Source organism: Ranitomeya variabilis, chromosome 2 (assembly GCF_051348905.1).
Source record: "Ranitomeya variabilis isolate aRanVar5 chromosome 2, aRanVar5.hap1, whole genome shotgun sequence".
Taxonomy (NCBI): domain Eukaryota; kingdom Metazoa; phylum Chordata; class Amphibia; order Anura; family Dendrobatidae; genus Ranitomeya; species Ranitomeya variabilis.
Genome location: NC_135233.1, coordinates 179,401,272 through 179,426,207, shown reverse-complemented (window position 1 = coordinate 179,426,207; position 24,936 = coordinate 179,401,272). Strand labels below are relative to the sequence as shown.

Below are 24,936 nucleotides of genomic sequence, written 5' to 3'. Positions count from 1 at the left end.
CGGTGACGTCACCGCTGTGCTTTGCTTTGCTTTACGGCCGGCACTGACACATTCAGTGCAGGAAGCTCTGAGCAGCAGCGCGGACGCCGGGGGACGTGACAGACATCAGAGGGTGAGTATGTAGTGTTTTTTTTTTTTTTACTTTTACAATGGTAACCAGGGTAAATATCGGGTTACTAAGCGCGGCCCTTAGTAACCCGATATTTACCCTGGTTACCATTGTAAAACATCGCTGGCATCGTTGCTTTTGCTGTCAAACACGACGATACATGCCGATCTGACGACCAAATAAAGTTCTGGACTTTCAGCAACGACCAGCGATATCACAGCGGGATCCAGATCGCTGCTGCGTGTCAAACACAACGATATCGCTATCCAGGACGCTGCAACGTCACGGATCGCTATCGTTATCGCTGCAAAGTCGTTTAGTGTGAAGGTACCTTAACCCACCCATACCTCTGTAATGTCTTTTGAAGTATTTCTAGTGCAGCTTCTGTGTGTGTTTAATTTGCATTGCCGTGATTTCCTCATGTGTGTTCTATTTCATTAATCAAGTAGGAGTATATTTAAGTCTTCAGTGGGGCTTTATGCCATGTGACCAGTGGTCAGGAACTTTATGGTTCTTCTCATACATCACCCCCTAGTTTACATTTGCAATGGTGTCTGAGACGTCCTAATTGATGTTGGATTCTTCCAAATAAAGCCAAATGACAGATTTTTCTTAACACCCTGGTGTGTGAGCTGGATCCATTTTCACAATGTTCAAGTTGCCGAGTCATTGTTACCTGTCATTGCAATGCCGACTTCTAATCTAAATAAACTGATGTAAACTTTTCCTGAAAAAGACAAGTATAAAATAGCCCCAGTGGCCAGTCTGGAGCTTGAAAGATTTCTATTTTTTTTCTTCTAATATGGATTGTGACATGGTAAAAAAAAGATTTAAAAATAGACACTTTGCAAATGCAACAGTGCTCCATATAAACTAATAGCACTATGAATGATCACCTGCTGCTCAGCACTGTCCTAGCCATGTCGTGGCCGTGTCTCCCGAGGCTCCGATGACATTGTCCACATCATGTCCCGCGGCCCTCATGTAAACGCTGCACTCGCGCAATGACACGAGCAGCAGCAAAAACAGCGCCAACATCGCTGGAGTAGTGCACGTTCAGCAGGGGAGTATATAGCATTTCTATTTTAAATGGGGCCTATATATATATATATATATATATAAAAAGGGGCTTTCCAAGTAGCAGACAGCCCCTTCAGGACACATGGCTTATGCTTACCAGTCAATACAACCTTTCCAGACACGAAAATCAGTAGAACAATTCTTGGCTTGATCATTCTGTAAATCAGACCTGGAAATAACTCTGGTTCATAGCTAGACAAAGTGGGGGGAAAAAAGAAAAAAAAAAGTTACACTGTTAATATTATCTAGTAATTGTAACATTGTACATTCAGTGCTCGGCAGCACTGTGCAGATCATGGGGATTGGATTGGTGGGATCCCCGAACTGTTGCCACATCTATCAGACAATTATAGCACACCCTGATCAATGTCAAAGATGACAGCACCCCTTTAACTCCTTAGTGACGGAGCCAAGTTAGTACTTACCGTATTTTTCGGACTATAAGACGCACCGGACCATCAGGCGCACCCCAAATTTGGGGTGAAAATTGCAGAAAAAAATATTTTTTATAAGATGGGGGTCCGTCTTATTGTCCGAATTTACAGTATCTTACCTGAGGGCTGGCGTTGGCAGAGCAGGGTCACAGGAGGCATGGTGTCGGCAGAGGTGGGGTGATGCGGTACGGCGTGCACCTGAGCAGGGTCCCTTCCTGCTTAGGTGGGCGACGCCACGGCCTGGTGTCCATGGGAGGGTTGCAGCAATGGTTACCGGCAGAGGTGCTGGGATGAGGAGGCGCAGTGAGCGGTATGGCGTCAGAGGGGTCCCTTTCCCCGGTGAGGTGATGCAGCAGCCCGGTAAGCAGCAGAGCCGGGTGAATCCTGTTGTTAGCGGTGGTGGCGGCCATCTTCCCGAGGCCGCGCGTGTGCAGATGAAGCGCTCTGCTTCCCGGGGCTTCAGGAAAATGGCCGCGGTAGGCCACGCGTGCGCAGATGGAGATCGCGGCGGCCATTTTCCTGAAGCCAAGAACTTCAGGAAAATGGCCGCCGCGATCCCTATCTGCGCACGCGCGGCATCCCGCGACCATTTTCCTGAAGCCCCGGGAAGCAGAGCGCTCCATCTGCGCACGCGCGGCCTCCGGAAGATGGCCGCCACCACCGCTAACAGGATTCACCCGGCTCTGCTGCTTACCGGGCTGCTGCATCACCTCACCGGGGAAAGGGACCCCGCTCACTGCGCCTCCTCATCCCCGCACGTCTGCCGCCGCACCTCTGCCACCGCACCTCTGCCACCGCACCTCTGCCACCGCACCTCTGCCACCGCACCTCTGCCGCCACGGTAAGCCTGCATTGCGACTATTAGACGCACCCCCCATTTTCCCCCCTTTTTTGGGGGGGAAAAAGTGCGTCTTGTAGTCCGAGAAATACGGTAATGACCGGGCCAATTTTTACAATTCTGACCACTGTCACTTTATGAAGTTATAACTCTGGAACGCTTCAATGGATCCCCCTGATTCCGAGACTATTTTTTCGTGACATATTGTACTTCATGGTAGTGGTAACATTTCTTCTATATAACTTACATTTATTTATGAAAAAACAGAAATTTGGCAAAAATGTAGAAAGTTTTGCAATTTTAAAACGTTTACTTTTGTACACAAATCAGAGAGTGGTGTCACATGTCTACTTTACATCAGCACAATTTTGGAAACAAAATTTTTGTTAGGACATTATAAGAGTTAAAAGTTGACCAGCGATTACTAATTTTTCCAACAAAATTTACAAAACCATTTTTTTCTTTTTAAGGAACACCTCACATTTGAAGTGAGTTTTCTCCTGAGTACGCCGATACCCCATATGTGGGGGTAAACCACTGTTTGGGCGCATGGCAGGGCTCAGAAGGGAGGCAGGACCATTTGACTTTTTGAAAGCAAAATTAGCTGGAGCAATGGTGGCGCCGTGTCACGTTTGGAGACCCCCCAATTCTAACCCCAACCCTAATCCCAAGACTAACTTTAGCCCAACCCTAAAGGTACCGTCACATTAGCGATATCGACAACGATGCCGATCGCTGCAGCGTCGCTGTGTGGTCGCTGGAGAGCTGTCACACAGACAGCTCTCCAGCGACCAACGATGCCGAAGTCCCCGGGTAACCAGGGTAAACATCGGGTTACTAAGCGCAGGGCCGCGCTTAGTAACCTGATGTTTACCCTGGTTACCAAAAAACCCAAACACTACATACTTACATTCCGGTGTCTGTCGGGTCCCCCGGCGTCCGCTTCCCTGCACTGTGTAAGCGCCGGCCCTAAAGCACAGCGGTGACGTCACCGCTGTGCTTTGCTTTACGGCCGGCACTGACACATTCAGTGCAGGAAGCTCTGAGCAGCAGCGCGGACGCCGGGGGACGTGACAGACATCAGAAGGTGAGTATGTACTGTTTTTTTTTTTTACTTTTACAATGGTAACCAGGGTAAATATCGGGTTACTAAGCACGGCCCTGCACTTAGTAACCCGATATTTACCCTGGTTACCATTGTAAAACATTGCTTGAATCGTTGCTTTTGCTGTCAAACACAACGATACACGCCGATCTGACGACCAAATAAAGTTCTGGACTTTCAGCAACGACCAGCGATATCACAGCAGGATCCAGATCGCTGCTGCGTGTCAAAGACAACGAGATCGCTATCCAGGACGCTGCAACGTCACGGATCGCTATTGTTCTCGCTGCAAAGTCGCTTAGTGTGAAGGTACCTTAACCCTAGTGGAAAAATGGAAATCAATACTTTTTTTTAAATATTTTTACCTAACTGAGTAAGGGGGTGATAAAGGATGGAGGAGAGTTGATTTACTAATTTTTTTTTATTTTGAACACTGTGATAAAGTTTATCACAGTGATCAAAATGAACCAATAGGAAAAATTTCCTATTGTTGGTTGGTGCTGGCACTGCGCATGCGTCCGCCATTTTCTCCCGTAAGAAGACGCCGGCAGCCCGGGGGGTTGCAGGGACACCAGAGGTATCGGGGGGAAGGAGGAATGAGGGGACCCCATTTCTCTCTCCTCTGATGTGCTATCACATCAAAGGAGAGGGAAATTAAATGGAAAATCTGACTTTTTTTTTTTTTTTTGAGGCCGCCGTTATACCGTTAACGGCGATCGCAACATTGGGGTCGGTAAAAACCTACCCAAGTCATGTTCTCTGGGGTCTCGGCTACCCCCTGGTAGCCAAGACCCTGGAAGAAATTGTGACTCTGGGGGGGCGCTATACACTTCTTTCTCAGCGCCGTTAAGAAGCGGCGCTGAGGCACAAGTACCCTTAATTGCCGCTGGGCAAAAGGCGTATCGGCGGTCTTTAAGGGGTTAAACATCCCTGCAATAGCTATAATTTACCATCTCTCACCATTGTCCTTTACATTTACAGACCACTCAACAGTGAACAGCTAATCTTGCTCAATCCGTACAACTGTCCTAAGCTACAATGGATTTCAGTCTAGGTCATGCTCTATTAGCTACAGACAACAGCAGCACAGACTTCTGGTAGTTCCTACGATTAGACAACTCGCACAGCCCAGAATAAATCGGATGCAACTGCATCCATATCTTAGAGATGAGCAGGACTGCGCTATATGAGTTTTCATACTCTATCAACATACAGATATCTTGAACATATAAAAAGAAATGAATTAAAACACAACAGAAGGCTGAAGAATATAAGTGGAGTACTTAAGATAGAAAACCAAGAGAACACATTTAACCCCTTAAGGACCGAGCCACTTGGTAAGTTTACGCTGGTACGCTTCAACGTATCTCAGTGATTCTCATGACACATTGTACTTCATGTTACTGCTAAATTTTGGTCGATATGATTTGCTTTTACATATGAAAACATCAAAAATTTGACAATTTTCAAACTTTACATTCTTATGCCCTTAAATCAGTTAAGTTACACAAAATACTGAAAGGGAACATGTCACCCCCCAAAATCGAAGATGAGCTAAGCCCACCAGCATCAGGGGCTTATCTACAGCATTCTGTAATGCTGTAGATAAGCCTCCGATGTACCCTGAAAGACGAGAAAAAGAGGTTAGATTATACTCACCCAGGGACGGTCCTGCTGCGGTCCGGGTTCGATGGGCGTCGTGGTCCAGTCCGGGGCCTCCCATCTTCTTACAATGACGTCCTCTTCTTGTCTTCAGGCTGCGGCTCCGGCGTACTTTGTCTGCCCTGTTGAGGGCAGAGCCAAGTACTGCAGTGCGCAGGTGCCGGGAAAAGTCAGAGAGGCCCAGCGCCTGCGCACTGCAGTACTTTGCTCTGCCCTCAACAGGGCAGACAAACAAAGCCTGCGCCAGAGTGTGAAGACCAGAAGAAGATGTCATCTGATGAAGATGGGAGGCTCCGGACCGCCCCTGGGTGAGTATAATCTAACCTCTTTTTCTCCTCTTTCAGGATACATCGGGGGCTTATCTACAGCATTACAGAATGCAGTAGATAAGCCCCTGATGCCGGTGGGCTTAGCTCATCTTCGATTTTGGTGGTGACAGGTTCCCTTTAATAACATTTACAACATGCCAACATCACATCTGCATAATTTTTTAAACTATTTTTTGCTGACAGGAAGTTAAGAAGGGTTAAAAATTGAAAAGCAATGTTTAATGTTGCCATCAAAAACTTTTTTTTTTTTTTTTTTTAAGGGACATCACAATTGAAGTGACTTTAGGTGGCTATTTGATAGAAAATGCCCCCCAAAAGTGACAATTAAAAAAAGTTCACCTCTCAAATGCTCAAAACCACGTATGTGCCTCATATGTGGTCCAAAACAACTTTTTAGGCACAGTGGAAAGCTCAGAAGGAAAGGAGCGACAGAGTGCAGATTTACCTGGAGTGTTTTGAGAGTGGCATATAACATTGGCAGAGCCTCTGAGGTGTCGGGAAAGCAGAAAACCCCATAAGTGACCCTGCTTTATAAACTACACCACTTAGGCTACTTTCACACTTCCGTCTTTATAAAGACGTTGCAATGCGTAGTTCTGTGCAAAAAACGCATCCTGCAAAGTTGCCCACAGGATGCGTTTTTTGCACATAGACTTGTATTACCGACGCATCACGACGTATGGACACACGTTCCATTTGTCGTGCACTGGATGCGTCGGTAATTGGCGGACCGTCGTCACAAAAAAAGTTCAATCTTGCATGCGCAGCCGAAACTCCGCCCCCTCCTCCCCGGAACTCATAATGGGCAGCGGATGCGTCTGAAAACTGCATCCGCTGCCCATGTTGTGCATTATTTTGCACAACGTCCGTCGGTACGTCGGGCCGACGGTTTGCGACGGCCCCGTACCGACGGAAATGTGATAGAGGCCTTAATGAAATCGAGGGGTGCAATGATCATATTGACACCACATGTGTTTAACAAGATGTTATACCACTGAGCAGTGAAGAAAAACAAAATTACATTTACATGGTTATTAAGGTTGAAGGAAGACTTTAAATCCATCTAGTTCAACCCATAGCCTAACATGCCCTAACATGTTGATCCAGAGGAAGGCAAAAAAAAACCATGTGGAAAAGAGTAAGCTCCACATTGGGGAAAAAAATTCCTTCCCGACCCCACATACGGCAATCAGACTAGTTCCCTGGATCAATGCCCTATCAAGGAATCTAATATATATACCCTGTAATATTATACTTTTCCAGAAAGGCATCCAGTCCCCTCTTAAATTTTAGTAATGAATCACTCATTACAACATCATACGGCAGAGAGTTCCATAGTCTCACTGCTCTTACAGTAAAGAATCCGCGTCTGTTATTATGCTTAAACCTTCTTTCCTCCAGACGTAGAGGATGCCCCCTTGTCCCTGTCACCGGTCTATGATTAAAAAGATCATCAGAAAGGTCTTTGTACTGTCCCCTCATATATTTATACATTAACATAAGATCACCCCTTTGTCTTCGTTTTTCCAAGCTAAATAGCCCCAAGTGTAATAACCTATCTTGGTATTGCAGACCCCTCAGTCCTCTAATAACCTTGGTCGCTCTTCTCTGCACCCGCTCCAGTTCAGCTATGTCTTTCTTATACACCGGAGACCAGAACTGTGCACAGTATTCTAAGTGTGGTCGCACTAGTGACTTGTATAGAGGTAAAATTATGTTCTCCTCATGAGCATCTATGCCTCTTTTAATGCATCCCATTATTTTATTTGCCTTTGTAGCAGCTGCCTGACACTGGCCACTAAATGCGAGTTTGTCATCCACCCATATACCCAGGTCCTTTTCATTGACGGTTTTGTCCAGAGTTTTAGAATTAAGCACATAGTTATACATCTTATTACTTCTACCCAAGTGCATGACCTTACATTTATCCCCATTAAAGCTCATTTGCCATTTATCAGCGCAAGCTTCTAGTTTACATAAATCATCCTATAAAGTTGTTTTAGCCCCAGATTTTACATTTTGACAAGAATAAATATAGTGGGGTAAGTAATGGATACACTGCCAATTTTGCAAGTTTTCCCACCTGCAAAGAATGGAGAGGTCTCTGACTGTTATCGTAGGTACACTTCAACTGAGAATCAGAATTATAATCTATGGATTAAATTCCAGCAGGACACGCAAGGTCTCCCTGCTCACGCCAGCACATGTCCAAGCCTGTTTAAGGGTATGTGCACACGTCAGGATTTCTTGCAGAAATTTTCTGAAGAAAACCGGAAATTTTCTGCAAGAAATCCGCATTTTTTTTTGCGTTTTTTTTCTGTTTTTTTCGGAGGTTTTTTTAGCATTCTGCAAGCGTAATTAGCTTGCAGAATGCTAAAGTTTTCCAAGCGATCTGTAGCATCGCTTGGAAAACTGACTGACAGGTTGGTCACACTTGTCAAACATAGTGTTTGACAAGTGTGACCAACTTTTTACTATAGATTCTGCCTATGCAGCATCAATAGTAAAAGATAGAATGTTTAAAAATAATTAAAAAAAAAATTAAAAAAATGGTTATATTCACCCTCTGCAGACAGCCGATATCCTCAGCGGCGTCTGTTCCTATAGATGGTGTGGTTCAGGACCTTCGATGACGTGAGCGGTCACATGACCGGTCTCGCGACCAATCACAAGACAGCGACGTCATCGCAGGTCCTTCACCACACACCAGCTATAGGAACCGAAGCAGCAGGGTGCACCTGAGAGGCGGGAAGACTGCGGGGGCCATCGAAGGTGAGTATATCACTATTTTTTATTTTAATTCTTTTTTTTTTTTGACCAATTATATGGTGCCCAGTCCGTGGAGGAGAGTCTCCTCTCCTCCACCCTGGGTACCAACCGCACATAATCTGCTTACTTCCCGCATGGTGTGCACAGCCACAGCCACGGGAAGTAAGCAGATCAATGCATTCCTAGGTGTGCGGAATCCCCGCAATTCCACATTTTTAATGAACCATGTTGCTTTTTTTTCCACGATGCGATTTTTTCGCGGAAAAAAATGCAACATTTGCACAAAAAATGCGGAATACACTGTAAATAATAGGAGGCATATGTTAGCGTTTTTTTCACGTTTTTATAGCGAAAAACCGCGAAAAAAACGCGAAAAATACTGAACGTGTGCACATGGCCTAAAGCTCATTAATGACCATATGGATGATCCAGAGGTCATGGGAGAAGGTCATGTGGTCAGATGAAACCAAAACAGAAATGTTGATTTCAACTCCACTCGTGTTTAGAGGAAGGATGAGTACAACCCCAAGAACACTGTTCCAACCATGAAGAATTGTATTGAAGGATGGGTTTATGTATTGCGAGATTTTGGCCAACAACCTCCTTCTCTCAGTAAGAGCAATAAAGATGGGTCGTGGCTGGGTCTTCCAGCATGACAATAACTCAAAACACACAGCCAGGGCAAGTAAGGAGTGGCTCCGTAAAAAGCATTTAAAGGTCCTGGAGTGGCCTAGCCAGTGTCCAGACCTGTACCCAATAGAAAATCTTTGAAGGGAGCTGAAATTCAATGCTGCAGTGTGTGCAAACTTGGTCAAGAACTACAGGAAACGTCTAACCTCTGGAATTGCAAAGGTTTCTGTACCAAATATTAAGTTCTGTTTTTCTTTCGTATCAAATAATTTAATTTGCATTTTATTGCATGAAATAAGTATATAAAAACATTTTTTTTAAAGATTCTGTTTCTCACAGTTGAAGTGTACCCATGATTAAAATTACAGACCTCTCCATTCTTTGTAGGTGGGAAAAATTTGAAAAATTGGCAGTTTCTCAAATACTTTTTTCCCCATACTGTAGATAAACATTACCGCATAATTTGTTAAACAATTTCTCGTGAACGAGGCAATACCCAATATGTGGCTGTACAGTACTGTTTGGCCACACAGCGAGACTCAGGAGGACAAATTTTTGCAGAATAGTTTGCGGACTCCGTATACAGAGCCACCAAGTGCCAAAAGAGCAGAATCCCCCTTCAATTGACCTCGATTAGGAAATTACACCCCTTTGGGAATTTATTTTCAGATGCAGTGTTGATTTTCACTCCATAGGCATTTTTCACAAACAAGCAGCAATGAATGCTGCTAAGTAAAAATGCAAATATGCCATACGTACATGTAGTATACATACATTGTGCCCAACTCGCGCTTCAGGAGACACATACTCAAGTGGGCTCCCCTTGCTACAGAGTTCAAGAGGAGGGGGCCATTTGTGAGAGCAGATTTCGCTAGGTTTCTTTTGGTGGGAGCCCTGGCACTTTTCCAGAGCCTTTGTGCTACCAGTAACATGGAAAAACCTTATATTTCTGTTAACAGATGATGAACCTGAGTGGAGACATTCTTTTTGTGGGTTGAGTAGAAGCTTTTATCAGTAGCATTTTGAATTACATTTATCCTGTGCTCTACGCTGTGCACTTACATCGAGGTTTCCATCTAAATCTACAAAGCACCTGATTCGGATTAAACCCCCAAGAGATTAAATTTTCTAATGAGGCAGCAGAGTTACTCTGGAATCAATCTGGCTTCTGTTCGGTAGTATCCAGCTTTTCAGCGGTGCACAAAACTGGCTGACCACACTTTTATGCATGCCTAAAAAGACGGACACAGCTGGATGATAGGCCAGATGATGTCCATGGTGTCGCCATGTGCCTCATTCTAGGAAATCTATGGTCGGGGGTTCTGTCTGAATCACGTATTTCAGAGATTTACACAGAAACCCGAGTTTAAGTGCTCAGTGCAGAGCGCAGGATAAATTTGAGCTGAGTCTTATTGCGATCAACAAACAAAACAGCAGGTCAAGAATTGGTTTTATTTTTATGCCGTTTCTCGTGTGGTATAAGTGATTAACCGACTTTATCCTTCAGGTCGGAGCGATAACAGTGATACCAGATTTAGATTTTTTTTTTTAATTATGTTTGGTGGCTATCACACACAATGACAAACTAGAAGTAGGAATGTGTACAGAGGTATGCAAATCGCATACTTTCTGTTAAGTGACTTGACAGAAGACAGACAACTCCTTTAAACCAGTTTCCTGCAGTGGTCACTGTAAATTCTTATAGTAAAATCAATAGATTATGACAAGAGTTAACCCAACACATTTATACACAACTGTTCAGATTTAGCAATAAAGTAATAAGTGTGCCAAACACTGGAGTGGCCATACACATCCTTTTTCTCTCCTCCTAATCAAGGATAGATGTTAGGGGTTAGTAGGATTGGCTACTGGATTTTAACCCCTCAACCCCAGGAGCTTTTTTCGGTTTTGCGTTTTCATTTTTCACTCCCCTCCTTCCCAGAGCCATAACTTCATTTTTCCCTCAATATGGCCATGTGAGGGCTTATTTTTTGCGGGACGAGTTGTAGTTTTGAACAACACAATTGGATTTGCCATGTAGTGTACTAGAAAACGGGAAAAAATTCCAAGTGCGGTGAAATTGCAAAAAAAAAAAAAGTGCAATCCCACACTGGTTTTTTGTTTGGCTTTTTTGCTAGGTTCACTAAATGCTAAAACGGACCTGCCATTATGATTCTCCAGGTCATTATGAGTTCATAGACACCAAACATGTCTAGGTTATTTTTTATCCAAGTAGTGAAAAAAAATTCCAAACTTTGATAGAAAAAAAAAATAAATAAAAAATTGCGCAAATTTCCGATACCTGTAGCGTCTCCATTTTTCGTGATCTGGGGTCAGGTGAGGGCTTATTTTTTTGCGTGCCGAGCTGACGTTTTTAATGCTATTATTTTGGTGCAGATATGATCTTTTGATCATCCGTTATTGCATTTTAATGCAATGTCATGGCGACCAAAAAAACGTAATTCTGGAGTTTTTACTTCTTTTTTTCGCTACGCCGTTTAGCGATCAGGTTAATCTTTTTTTATTGATCGATCGAGCAATTCTGAATGTGACGATACCAAATATGTGATTTTCTTATCGTTATATTTTGAATGGGGTGAAAGGGGGGTGATTAGAACTTTTCTATTTTTTTTAAAAAACATTTTTTTTTTTTTTAACTTTTGGCATTCTTCAATAGTCTCCATGGGAGGTTAGAAGCTGCCACAACTTGATCGGCTCTGCTACATAGAGGCGATGCTCAGATCGCCTATATGTAGCACAATTACAGATTTGCTATGAGCTCCCAAGGAGACCTCTGGTTGTCATGCCGACGCACCGATGACCCCCGAGCATGTGACGGGGGTCACCGATGCGTGCATTTCCAGACAGAAGCGTTTGTTAAATGCCGCTGTCAAACTCTGTTAAACTAGTTAATAGGCCCGAATGGATCATGATTCCACCCGCGCCTATTGCGGGCACATGTTAGCTGTTCAAAACAGGTGACATTTCCCGGTTTTGATGCGGGCTCACCACCGGAGCCCACATCAAAGAAGGAATATTACCATCGGACGTACTATTCCGTCCGATGGCAGTAACGGGGTCAATATGCCTATTCATTTTCCATTCATTCTCTCATTGGAGTAAAGTCATGGCTGGGTTATTTGGCAACAGCATATTTTTCTACTCCCAGTGGAGAGCATTCTCCGGTGACGGGAGCAGACGGTCATGTGATTACAAGTATGCAATTAGTATATGTCAGGCCACATTCTAACCACACTGTATCCAGTTACATTGGGCAAGGCCAGACTCATCTAGTCAACAAGTGAATGCATTTATGCAACTCACATACTTGCAGTCACGCGCCAATTGCTCCCAGCGCATGAGAAACCAGTGAGCGCGATGCAAGTGACTGAAGACTTGAAGCGTAAAACTGGACAGCCCCTTTAAGCAATAAAGTAGGTACTTGCATGTTAGAGAAGGGAGGAAGTGGGGGTATTTAGCGGTCGTCCGAATGGAAAGTTGGCCGACAACTATAAAAATGCGTTTAGGCCGCTTTAACATGTACAGCTGTAGGTTTTACCTGCTGAACTGTTGATGTGTAAGCACCAGACCCTCTAATCTGATCGGGAACTTGACGTCGCAGCTTCCCACCATATTCTGGATTTTAAAATCTAAAAACTTTGCTGGAAATCCCAGTTTCTGTACAACTCGTGCATACTTTCTGGCCGCTAACCGAGACTGTTCTTCACTAAAAGATAAACAATAACAATGAGAACAGCAAAATATACAAATGATTCTCACTTAGAGAACCTGTCAGCAGAATTTAGCACTATGAAGTAAAGGCATGGCCATAATGGCGCCGTTATGTATATTAAACTGATGAAGAAATGGTGAAGAAATCTGATCTCTGGTTATTGTTTTTACAGCCTCTTAAGTTTTCTTCTCAGGAGGTCTTCTGTGCATCCATCGGGGTGGCCTTCTGCTCCGTATCCCGTCTCTTTTTTGAAATTCTGCTAAACAGACATTGGAGTGGGCGACGTGTGTGCAGTCCCATTCCATAGACTGTCTTCAATAAAACGGCACAGGTAACTGCGCATGAACAGATCCAGTGTTCAGCTAATGAAGACGTAAGTTAGCCAAGATCTCGATCTGTACGTGGGCCACCATCAGCACCATTTTATTGCAGACCATCTGTGCAATCACAATGCGTAGGAGCATCTGTGCAGAATTTCAAAAAGGAGGACTAATCAGTGACCTGTAGAACTTCAGGAGGCAGGTGGTGGGGTGGAAGAGTAGAAGAAGATCCTACCCCCAGTCCTGCCCCGATGCATGCACAGAAGACATAATTAGAAGAAAACTTTAGAGGCTGACTAAACAATATCCAGAGATAGGATTCCTGCAATGAACTTATCAGTTTAGTCTGCATAACAGCGCCAATAAGGCCATGCCTTTACTTCATAGTGCTAAATCCTGCTGACAGGTTCTCTTTAATAAAGCATTAACATTTTATTACAGAATATGGGAAAGGGGAAGGTTATTAAAAAGGTCTGTTCAAGATCCTGGCCTCTGGATATACAAAAAAAAAAAAGGAAAAAGGATTGATCTCCATCGAGGACATCAAGCAGAGATCTTACATTTTATGGAATTTTAACCCAAGGTAGATTAGACAGATGTGAAAACTTATGGCGCTAAAAAAAAAGTCACTGCCGTGTAATCAGATAAGTGCGATCGTTCCCTGAACGGACGGCACCATGGCTAGCTGTGGGTAAGCAGAATGGAATATTCCGAGACATTACCACACATTCATTCAGAATTGGAAATGCATCATAGGGCGGCTATGCAAGCTACAAATCTGAAAATATTACTAAGCCTAGTTTTACACTTCGCAACATTGAAATGGCAATACCAAGACGGAAAAATTCTGCAAGTAGGTAAATCACCGGATAAATATGCTACCGCGATACGGATATGCAAATGCTAAAAATGGAAACCAAGATTACGGAACAAAACACCTTGACTTATTCAGTATACAGTATGAGCACCCCGTATAGAAATACCCGCACTTAGACACCTTGGCATACAAATCAGTGAAGTCATTGATGGTTATCTAAGGAATGTTCTGCCATGCTGAATGCACTTAGGCATGTAAATCAAGACTCGCTGTTGGCAGCTCACTGCAGTTGCCGACCAATGACGTTCCAGACGTGCTCAATGGGAGACAAGTCTGGAGACGCTGGCTGCAGGCCATAGAACGTTTAGGCTAAGTGCACACGTTGCAGAATTGCCACGGAAATTTCCACGGCAATTCCGCAACTCCTGCAGCGGGTATATCGCATGCGGAATAGGCATGCGTATTCCCGCTAAACACTAGCGTTTTGCAAGCGTAATTAGCTTGCAAAATGCCAGCGTTTCCCAAGCGATTTGTAGCATCGCTTGGAATGGTGATTGACAGGTTGGTCACATTTGCCAAACAGTGATTGACAAGTGTGACCAACTTTTTACTATTGATGCTGCCTATGCAGTATCAATAGTAAAAAGATCTAATGTTAAAAATAATAAAAAAATTAAGAAATGGTTATTCTCACCTTCTGAGGGCCCCCTATCTCCTCAGCGATGCACGTGACCGCGACGTCATCGCAGGTCTTTTGCACACTGCATCCTGGGGAACGGAAGCCGCCGAGTGCACCGCTGAGAGGCAGGAGGACTCCGGGGGCCATCAGAAGGTGAGTATATCACTACATTTTATTTAAATTCTTTTTTTTTTTTTTTTAACAATTACATGGTTCCCGGGGCCTGGAGGAGTCTCCTCTCCTCCACCCTGGGTACCATCCGCACATGATCCGCTTACTTCCCGCATGGTGGGCATAGCCCTATGCGGGAAGTAAGCAGATCAATGCATTCCTATGTGTGCGGAATCCCCGCGATTCCGCAAATTAATGAACATGCTGCGTTTTTTTCCGGAATGCGTTTCCGCTCAGGAAAAAAACGCAGCATGTGAATACAAAATGCAGATTGCATTCTTTTAATAGGATGCTTAATGTGAACTTTTTTTTCGCAGTTTTATCCCGTTTTTATAGCGAAAATCCGTAAAAAAAACCGCGAACAATCCGGAACGTGTGCACACAGCCTTTGGGTATGTGCACACGTAGGTGGGATGTCTGCGGATTTTTCTGCACCTGTTTTAGTAAGTCCGCAGGTAAACCGCACTGCAGATTTACCACGGATTTACGGCGTTTTTTGTGCGGATTCCACCTGCGGTTTTACACCTGCGGATTCCTATAATGGAGCAGGTGCAAACCGCAGCGGAATCCGCACAAAGAATTGACATGCTGCGGAATAAACAACGCAGCATTTCCGAGCGTTTTTTTCCGCAGCATGTGAACTGCAGACTTTGTTTTCCATAGGTTTACATGGTACTGTAAACGCATGGAAAACTGCTGCGAATCCGCAGCGTCAAAACCGCAACGTGTGCACATACCCTTAAAAACAACAAAACGAGGCCTGGCATTGTGTTGGAAAAAACGGGTCCGTGGATACGTTCATATTCTCCCATGAAAGCCTCTTGACGGCGTTGCCCATGTGCTATCCACAGCAACTTCCATCCATCATTGCGTTTAAGACAAAGGCCTCGTTGCTGAAGAGCATAGTGGTCTATTAAAGCCTCCATAGCCATCTTGTTCTGCATCATGATAGCCTTTCAGAACAGTGACATCAGATCAATGGAACACCTGTAGTTGGATATCTGGCTCGTTGGCCCATGTCCTGCAAACACCTTCTGGTGGTTTACGTATTCACCTATGATCCATTAGGCGTGGTAAGTGATCTTTAGTTTCATTGACAGTACAGAATGGATCACTCAATTCTTAAATGACAAGATCACATGGGTTACGCCATGAAAAGGCCTTCATGAGGAAATGTCAAAACAGTCATACTCCCATGGAGTGTAGAGGCACAATGTACAGTACAGGGATCCCTCTAATTTTCATTACAGGTACCCCAACAGATCAGTGTTAAATTGATTTGGTCGTGAAACCGGAGTTACAGCCATTAATCTAAAATGTCTGAGGAGCCTTAATGTGCTACTATAGCCTGCAGCATCTCCAGACTTGTCCTCAATTGAGAACATCTGGGATGTCAGTCTACAATAGAAAAGGAAACAGACAGCAGCTAATCGTGAGGAGCTGCCCAAATACATTCAGCATTGCAGGACATCCCTCAGACAGCCATTAATACCTTGCCATGTTATCAATGATATTATGTTAGTGCGTGTATTTCTGCATGTGGAGCTCATACCAATACTGAATAAAATCAAGAGACTTTGAGAATGTTTCCATCTTTTCATCATTTGCACATCATGGATATCTATCCATCCTGTGATTTCCATAATTCCACATATTTTCCTTCTTGGTGTTGCAATTTCAATGCTGAGAAATGCACTTATGTGTCTAAAGACACTGAAGACAATTGAAAAAAAAAATCTGTAAATATGAATACTTGCCTTTTGGCTCCTGTGCAGACCATTTTACCCGAGCTAAATATAAGCGCAGTTGTACGTGGTTCTCTTATCCTCATAATTACAGCAGCAAAACGCTAGGAGACAAAAAAGTTAGTATATTTCTTAACAAAAATGTAGCAACCAAGACAGTCAAAGAAGATAGAAAGTGTCAAAGATGACAACACTGGAAAATCGGAGGTAAATACCGTAAGTTTGGCTTTAGATTTTTCTCACATGAGCACTTCCAAGGAAAGTTTCCAGAACTTCTTATCACCTAAAATCTCATATGATGGACATATCTGTCACGGAGTGTGTAGGGAGTCTGGAGCAGGCTCAGAAGCAGAGTCAGCTGCATACTGGGCAGATGCCAGGTATATTCTATCCCTGACATCTGTCTCTAATGGCAGAGGTGGGCATGCCCACCAATCACTGCTGATAACCTCTTAGGCTACGTTCACATTTGCGGTCAGCGCCGCAGCGTCGGGCGCCGCAGCGGCGCCGCATGCGTCATGCGCCCCTATATTTAACATGGGGGCGCATGGACATGCGTTGTGCTGCGTTTTGCGCCGCATGGCCGCAAGCGTTGGACGCAAGAAACGCTTCAAGTTGCATTTTTTTTGCGTCCAACTTTCGGCCAAAAAGGACGCATGCGGCGCAAAACGCAGCGTTTTAGCGTGCGTTTTGCCGCGTTTTTGTTTGCGTTGTGCGCTGCGGCGCCGACGCTGCGGCGCACAACGCAAATGTGAACGTAGCCTTAAATGTCACTGTCATGTAAACACTGCAGTCGGCCCCTGACTTTTGGTTATGATGGCCATCGGCTTCCCAGGCTTACTATGACAGCTGCTGTGCCAGTCATATGAATTCCTCTGTGATGTCCAGCCTGTGGCTGGGTGTCATAAAATACAGTGATTTTACAAAATAAATCAACACCGTGGCATTGCTGTATAGAGTAAAAGTGATCATATGAACGCAAACTAAAGCTCCCTAATGGGACTAGCAAATAGAAGTGCAAAAAAATTATTTAAAAAAAAAAAAAGCTTAAAAATTAGTGATGAACGAATATACTCGTTACTCGAGATTTCTCGAGCACGCTCGGGGGTCCTCTGAGTATTTTTTAGTGCTCGGAGATTTAGTTTTCGTCACCGCAGCTGAATGATTTACATCTGTTAGCCAGGCTGAGTACATGTGGGGGTTGCCTGGTTTGCTAGGGAATCCCCACATGTACGGTACTTATGCTGGCTAACAGATGTTAATCATTCACCTGCGGTGACGAAAACTAAATCTCCGAGCACTAAAAAATACTCGGAGGACATCCGAGCGTGCTCTGGAAATCTCGATTAACGAGTATATTCGTTCATCACTAATCTGGACCATTTTCACTAAATGAAAGCTTAAAAAATGAAGCCAAAAAAACAACTGAGGGAATGTGGGTATTTTTTTTTTCACTTGGAATTTTTTCCCTTTGTTTTTTAATAGTAAAATGTATGATAAAATGGATGGCGTCACTCAAAAATACAACCAGTCGAACAAAAGAAAAACAAGCCCCTATATAGGTTTGCCGGCAGCAAAATAAAAAAAAAAAAAAAAATAAGTTATGGTTCTTGGAAGAAAGGGAGGCGAAAAAAAGCCTCAAAAATGAAAAACAAAACAGGACACTAAAGAAAAAACAAACAAACACATGAAGTTTGGATCTGTTGCATGGAAAAAATCCATAATATTAGTTACAAGTTAAAAGCAGCAATTTTGCTTTTTTTAATTCATCTTATTAGTAGACCCAGCTATAACTCAGCTAATATTGTCTTATTTAGTTGTCTCAGTATGAAAATTCATGGCATGCTTCTTTCCCATTAAAGGGAACCTGTCAGCAGTTTTGGCTGATATAAGATACGGCCACTGCCTATCAGGGCTTATCTACAGCATTCTATAATGCTATATATCTGCCCCCAAACCGACCTGGAAGAGAAGAAAAATAACTTCTTATACTCACCTGCGGGGCGGTGCGGTCCGAGGGGTGTCGCTGGTCTTGGTCTGGCGCCTCCCATCTTCTTGCGATGCCAACTTTCTTCTTGCTTCATGTGGAGATGTGTCCCTGCATCATCCACACAGTCTGCTTGGCATTGCGCTCTGGCGCCCTGTTGAGGGCAGAGCAAAGTACTTCAGTGGGCACGGAGAGGTCAGAGAGGCCCGGCGCCTGCGCACTGCAGTACTTTGCGCTGCCCTCAACAGTGCAGAGAAGTGCGCCTGCGCAGGAGCGCAACACAAGGCAAGTAGGAGGACGGCATCACTAGATGGGAGGAGCCAGACCAAGGAGAGTGACACCCATCGGACCGGACCGCCCTGCAGGTGAGTATAATAAAAGTTATTTTTCTTCTCTTACAGGTCGGGTTGGGGGCTTATATACAGCATTATAGAATGCTGTATATCAGCCCTGAAAGGTGATGGCCATAACTCATATCGGCCAAATCTGGTGACAGGTTCCCTTTAACTTTCGGCGACTCCCTGAAAATTACATGCCCTTATATTCTACGAAAGGGGTCTCCAATTCTATCAATAGAAGACTCTGGGAGGGCATGGGAAGAGAAAGCAGCTCATATCAAAGGCAACAATGATAACTGCACATGTATAAGGCAGGTGATCACAGTTCCGCCCGTCTGACGGTATACTTCTAATCCTTTAGTTTCTTTAGAATATTGAGGGAAGTATGTGTCATCCCAGCACACTGACAAGATATTGGCTGTAGCCGGTCATTTGAAGCTGCACTGACGCAATAGGAGGAGATCTGTAGCGGAGATTAGAGAAATAACAGGTCATAGGAAAGCTAGAACTTTTGGGAACAGAATAGCAGAAAGTAAAATATTATTACTGGGCTAAGTCATAATTTTGCCTAAGAACCCTGCCACGAATAAAGAATAGTATAAAAAAAAAATACTCAGAGAAACTGTTCCCCCAACAATCCAGGAGTATTTTAGTGGTGAACAATGCTTTTTCCAACATAATGGCGACCATGTCACAAGTCAAAAATTATAACTGAGTGGTTTGGTGAACAAAGCATTAAAATGTTGGTCCCATGGCCAGGAAACTCCCCAGATCTCGATCCCATTGTGATAAACTCCAAGCATTACTTAGGTAAGAATGCGTTGTCAGTCAGTTTGGCCCAGAAAGGGGGGACCCAGCATACAAAGGTTAGCTGCAAAAGCCTCGAAAAATAAGGGTCAAATATCGGGGCTTTTCATAAACTTGATGCAGTTCCAAAAAAGTGTAAAATGTGTATAACTGTTCTTCAGTAACCATAGAAACATCTGACTAAAAGATCTAAAGACACTGAAGCAACGACTTTGTGAAAAACAAAATTTGTGTCGTCTTAAAACAATAGGCCACAACTGCACTAACTAAGGCTGCAGCTGTCTATGTGCCGCATAAGTGTACAGAAACTTATCGAGAGGCGCTCCTTACAGAACAAACCGCATATTGGGCAGACGTTCTTTGAACTATGTCCACAGAGTTTTTTTCTTTCCCACAATCCAGATGTGAACCTTTTTAAGATACTCTTTGAAGAAGCATCCATTTTATTTTAATGGGAACTCACCCAACGGTGCACATGGTGCCATTCTTCCCCATGTGGAAAAAGCAGCAGCATATCGACTCTTGATACAACTTGTCTTAAAAAACCCTAAAATTTGAGATTCCCCAACCAGAAACAAACGGCTTTAGAGCACTTTTTTTGCATAGCGGAAACCCCTCTGTCAAACTGTGAACACACCCTAACATTTCATATCTTTTACCTTTGGATTATATTCAGCATTTCGAGCTCTAAGTGCAATCGTTTTAAGGTCCAATTTGCAGCCAAGATTCACCGTGGACACAATATTCCTTAAAAAATAAAAATAGTGATAATAAATTATGTGAATGTGTGTTAACTACAACTTATATTGTCAGTCATGCAATATCTTCTCCATTGACAAGAATGAGTAATGAAGGGAGGATTAGCACAACTTAAGTATACAGAATATTCTTCATTAACTTTACCATATTTTCAAAAATTTAACAAAGGCCTGAAATCCCATGGCTACAAACATGTCTTAAGGGGGCACTCACCCTAATGTTGCGCTTTTCATAGGCACGTTTAGGACTATAGCTTTAGATACACTCCAATAATCAGAGGTGTATAAATGAAGCATTCTTAGGCAAAGACCTACATTTATAGTGTACTTACTGCAACTGTGGTACAATCCCAGAACTTTCCGATGCTGGAGTCGCTGGGGTGATAGGTGTCATGGGTGTCATAGGGGAAGGATATAGAGGTGTATTGCCTGGGAGAGGTGCTGTGGTTAGAGTCTGTGAGTGGAACAGTTGTGGGGTTTGTCCAGACCCCTGAGTGCCTTGCTGGGACGTGGACTGCTGAGCTTGCTGCTGCTGCTGTCTCTGCTGTTCTTCAAGAATTGACAAACTATTTGTTGTTTGTACAGGTTGTGGGGTCAAACCAGTGCCATAGGGCATCATAGGACTGAAGATGGGGATTCCAGGTGTCATTGCTCCCTGCAAAGTGAGAGGCAAAAAGTTCAAAAGAAGATAATTCAGAAGTGACATACACCATTAGGGAAGTCAAACTAGATACACAGAGGGTCAAAATTAAAGCCGCAGGTGAACCTTGATATTTAATAAAATGCCTACAACTGAGGAAGTTTTTCCTTATCATATAGAACGAATATTTTTTTAGTGTGGAAACAAACTTAAGTTTTGCTTAAACATTGAATCTGGAACAAGCAAAGCTTTACACTGAACCTGTCAGTAGGATTGTGCACAGTAACCTACAGTGTCAGGTCAGTGCACTTATACTAATTACAATGATACCTTGGTTGATGAAATCTATCTTGTGGTTGTTTAATCTTTATTTTTAGTTTTGAGTTAATGATATGCATGTGAGGGGTCTTCATGTGGTGCTCTGCTTTGATATTAATGTGTATGGATTCTGACAGGTCACTGCCCCCTATTTTACATACTGTATATGTTACTGTTTGAAAAACAAATAAAATTCATTATGGATTTAGTGATATAATTTCTTGACAAAATAAAAAATTCTCTCCCAAAATGGCGCCGTAGGCACCTGCGCAGTAGCATCCACCAATGATCCGATAGGTGCTACTGCGCAGGCGCCATTTTGCTAGAGGGAAAATTAAAAAATGTCTCCACCACGATGGCACCGGCATCGCCTGCGCAGTAGCATCTATTGGCGATCCGACAGATGCTACTGCACAGGCGCAAACATTTTTTTTCCTCAAGCAAAACGGTGCCGGATGTGCCTGTGCAGTGCTATCTATTAGATCGCCGGTAGATGCGACTGTGCAGGTGCGGCCAGCACTACTTTGAAAGGTTTTTTTTTTTGTTTTTTTTTTTAGTATATAATGTATATGACTAAATAAAACAATACAATGCATATTATAGATGTGATCGTGCTGCCGCCTGCCTGCTGAATGTAATTTTGAGATACCGTATTTTTCGGATTATAAGACGCACTTTTGTTCCCCCAAATTTTGGGGGAAAGTGGGGGGTGCGTCTTATAAAATCTTCTTACAAACTATAATAACCAACAAGGGAAGAACAAAGGCTTACAGAAAAAAACCCTACAAAATTGTATTAACTTTACTAACGTCAAATGAAAAACACACAATATATAAATACCCCTCGGTAGGACTGCCACCGTATAAAAAATGGGCTACACACCACTAACAGGGTGAACACTTCCCCAGTGTAGCTGGAGTGGTATGTCCCTAGCCAGTAACGACCTTTAATTTCAAAAAAATTATAGATAGAGGTAAGCCCATCCTAGTATATCATGATGATTAGTAGTACCACAATAAGGTGACAACATAGTGCTGACACGGTTACACTCAGTAGATGTGCTGAACTGAGTGATCTTCCCCTAGACACCCACCTATCTTGATGCCTACCTAGATGCGGAGGTTGGCACCCTAAGAATTACGAGAATGGCGCCCCCGCTTGTGCGATGGCTATCCCTGATCTTCTAATTCCACCCTATAAGGTTTCAGTCAGAAACAGAGGGCCAGACGGGCCTGCATTAGTCATGTAATTTATAAGCCGCAAAAGACATAATGTGGCAGCCTTATCTTTTGGACAACTCTCCACTGCCATGACATTCTGAATCTCTCCTGATGAACCCGTTTGTGGGGGGAAACGCGTTGAGAGTCTATTCTTTATATGTGAGGAGTCATCTCATCGCGAATCCTCAGTCGCCTGTGTACAATACCACATGTCAACAGATAAGTATAGTTGCATTATCAAAATGGTTATATATCATTGAGGCAAATTTTGTACCTGTTGATTAATTTCTTAAAGTGATATTTTTGGCGCATTATTACATCTGAACTTTGTTTCTATCTGATATTGTTTGAGTCTGTTCTATGTGAGTACCAGATAATTCTCATTAATTGGATGGGATTAGTGATATAGACTTAAGGTACCTTCACATTAAGCGACACTGCAGCGATAGCGACAACGATGCCGATCGCTGCAGCGTCGCTGTTTGGTCGCTGGAGAGCTGTCACACAGACCGCTCTTCAGCGACCAACGATGCCGAGGTCCCCAGGTAACCAGGGTAAACATCGGGTTACTAAGCGCAGGGCCGCCTAGTCAGTCCGCTTCCTGCACTGACTGAGCGCCGGCCCTAACAGCAGAGCGGTGACGTCACCGCTGTGCTGTACTTTCACTTTACGGCGCTCAGTCAGTGTGGGAAGCGGACGCTGGGGGACGCGAAGGTGAGTATGTACTGTTTGTTTTTTTACATTTTACACTGGTAACCAGGGTAAACATCGGGTTACTAAGCGCGGCCCTGCGCTTAGTAACCCGATGTTTACTCTGGTTACCAGTGTAAAACATCGCTTGTATCTTTGCTTTTGGTGTCAAACACGACGATACACGCCGGTCTGACGACTAAATAAAGTTCTGAACTTTGTTCAACGACCAGCGACATCACAGCAGGATCCTGATCGCTGCTGCGTGTCAAACTAAACGATATCGCTATCCAGGACGCTGCAACGTCACGGATCGCTAGCGATATCGTTTAGTGTGAAGGTACCTTTACCAATGTGCTGCTGTAGTACCTGGACACCTTTTTATGTGCTGGATATCGTGTATGTGTATGGGCGATGAATGGTATAGACTGCCCCGTTCTCTCACATTATACCATGTGCAGTTCTATCAATCCATAGATGACTTAATACAACATCACTGTGATATACTGTCTTATCTGGACGGGTGGTGATTGGCATAGAGGGTCCCTTTGTCTCCCACATTATGTCTTTTGCGGCTTATAAATTACATGACTAATGCAGGCCCGTCTGGCCCTCTGTTTCTGACTGAAACCTTATAGGGTGGAATTAGGAGATCAGGGATAGCCATCGCACAAGCGGGGGCGCCATTCTCGTAATTCTTAGGGTGCCAACCTTCGCATCTAGGTAGGCATCAAGATAGGTGGGTGTCTAGGGGAAGATCACTCAGTTCTGCACATCTACTGAGTGTAACCGTGTCAGCACTATGTTGTCACCTTATTGTGGTACTACTAATCATCATGATATACTAGGATGGGCTTACCTCTATCTATATATTTTTTGAAATTAGAGGTCGTTACTGGCTAGGGACATACCACTCCAGCTACACTGGGGAGGTGTTCTCCCTGTTAGTGGTGTGTAGCCCATTTTTTATACGGGTGCGTCTTATATTCTGAATCTGTGTGCTGTGCTGTAGAGCAGGGGGGGCAGCTCTGGAGTGGTGTCAGGGGGCTGGCTGCGGGCTGTAGAGACAGCAGGAGGTCCTGTGCTCCCGCTCATTAGCCTCTTGTAATATTCACTGCACCCGCTGTCCATCACCTCAGTGCTGAAGCCACACCGAGTTGCTTGACAGGGGAGCATATTACATGTGCCTGCACTCCACCCATCATGAATATGCCCCCCTGCTGGCACATACATGCCCACCCAGTCACTACATGCCCCCCTGCAGGCACGCACATGGCCCCCCCAGTCACTATATGCCCCCCTGCTGGCACGCAAATGCCCCCCCCGGCACGCACATGGCCCCCCCAGTCACTATATGCCCCCATGCTGGCACGCACATGGCCCCCCAGTCACTACATGACCCCCTGCAGGCACGCACATGATAAGTGTTTGTTATTTTAACTCACCTTCTGAAGATGGCTCCCTGCTCCCAGTTCTCCCGTGGCTCTTCCTGTGTCTGTGCAGACATCCGATCATGTGATCGGCTCAGCACAGTGATGTCATCACTGTGTGCCCAGGTCACATGATCTGATGCCTGGGAAACAGGAAGCGCAACCAAGGAGTTGGGAGCACTGAGCCATCATCAGAAGGTGAGTTAAGTGTGTGTTATTTTATCATGTGCATGCCTGCAGGGGGACGTGTAGTGACTGGGGGGGCCATGTGTGTGCCAGCAGTGGGGCATACATAGAGAGGGGGCCATGTGCGTGCTAGCAGGGGGG

At 44.2% G+C, this 24,936-nt stretch overlaps 1 protein-coding gene across 1 annotated transcript in view; it reads right to left on the bottom strand.

The window, feature by feature from the left end:
• The window catches only part of TBP (TATA-box binding protein), a 67,461-nt gene that overhangs the window by 21,004 nt on the left and 21,521 nt on the right, over positions 1 to 24,936 (bottom strand). The window contains exons 3-7 of the mRNA XM_077283235.1: positions 20,644 to 20,966; positions 20,213 to 20,300; positions 16,434 to 16,525; positions 12,516 to 12,683; positions 1,287 to 1,381 (exon numbers count right to left, since the gene is read on the bottom strand). Of these exons, the coding sequence (XP_077139350.1) occupies positions 1,287 to 1,381; positions 12,516 to 12,683; positions 16,434 to 16,525; positions 20,213 to 20,300; positions 20,644 to 20,966 (766 nt within the window). The remainder of the gene's footprint in view (positions 1 to 1,286; positions 1,382 to 12,515; positions 12,684 to 16,433; positions 16,526 to 20,212; positions 20,301 to 20,643; positions 20,967 to 24,936) is intronic.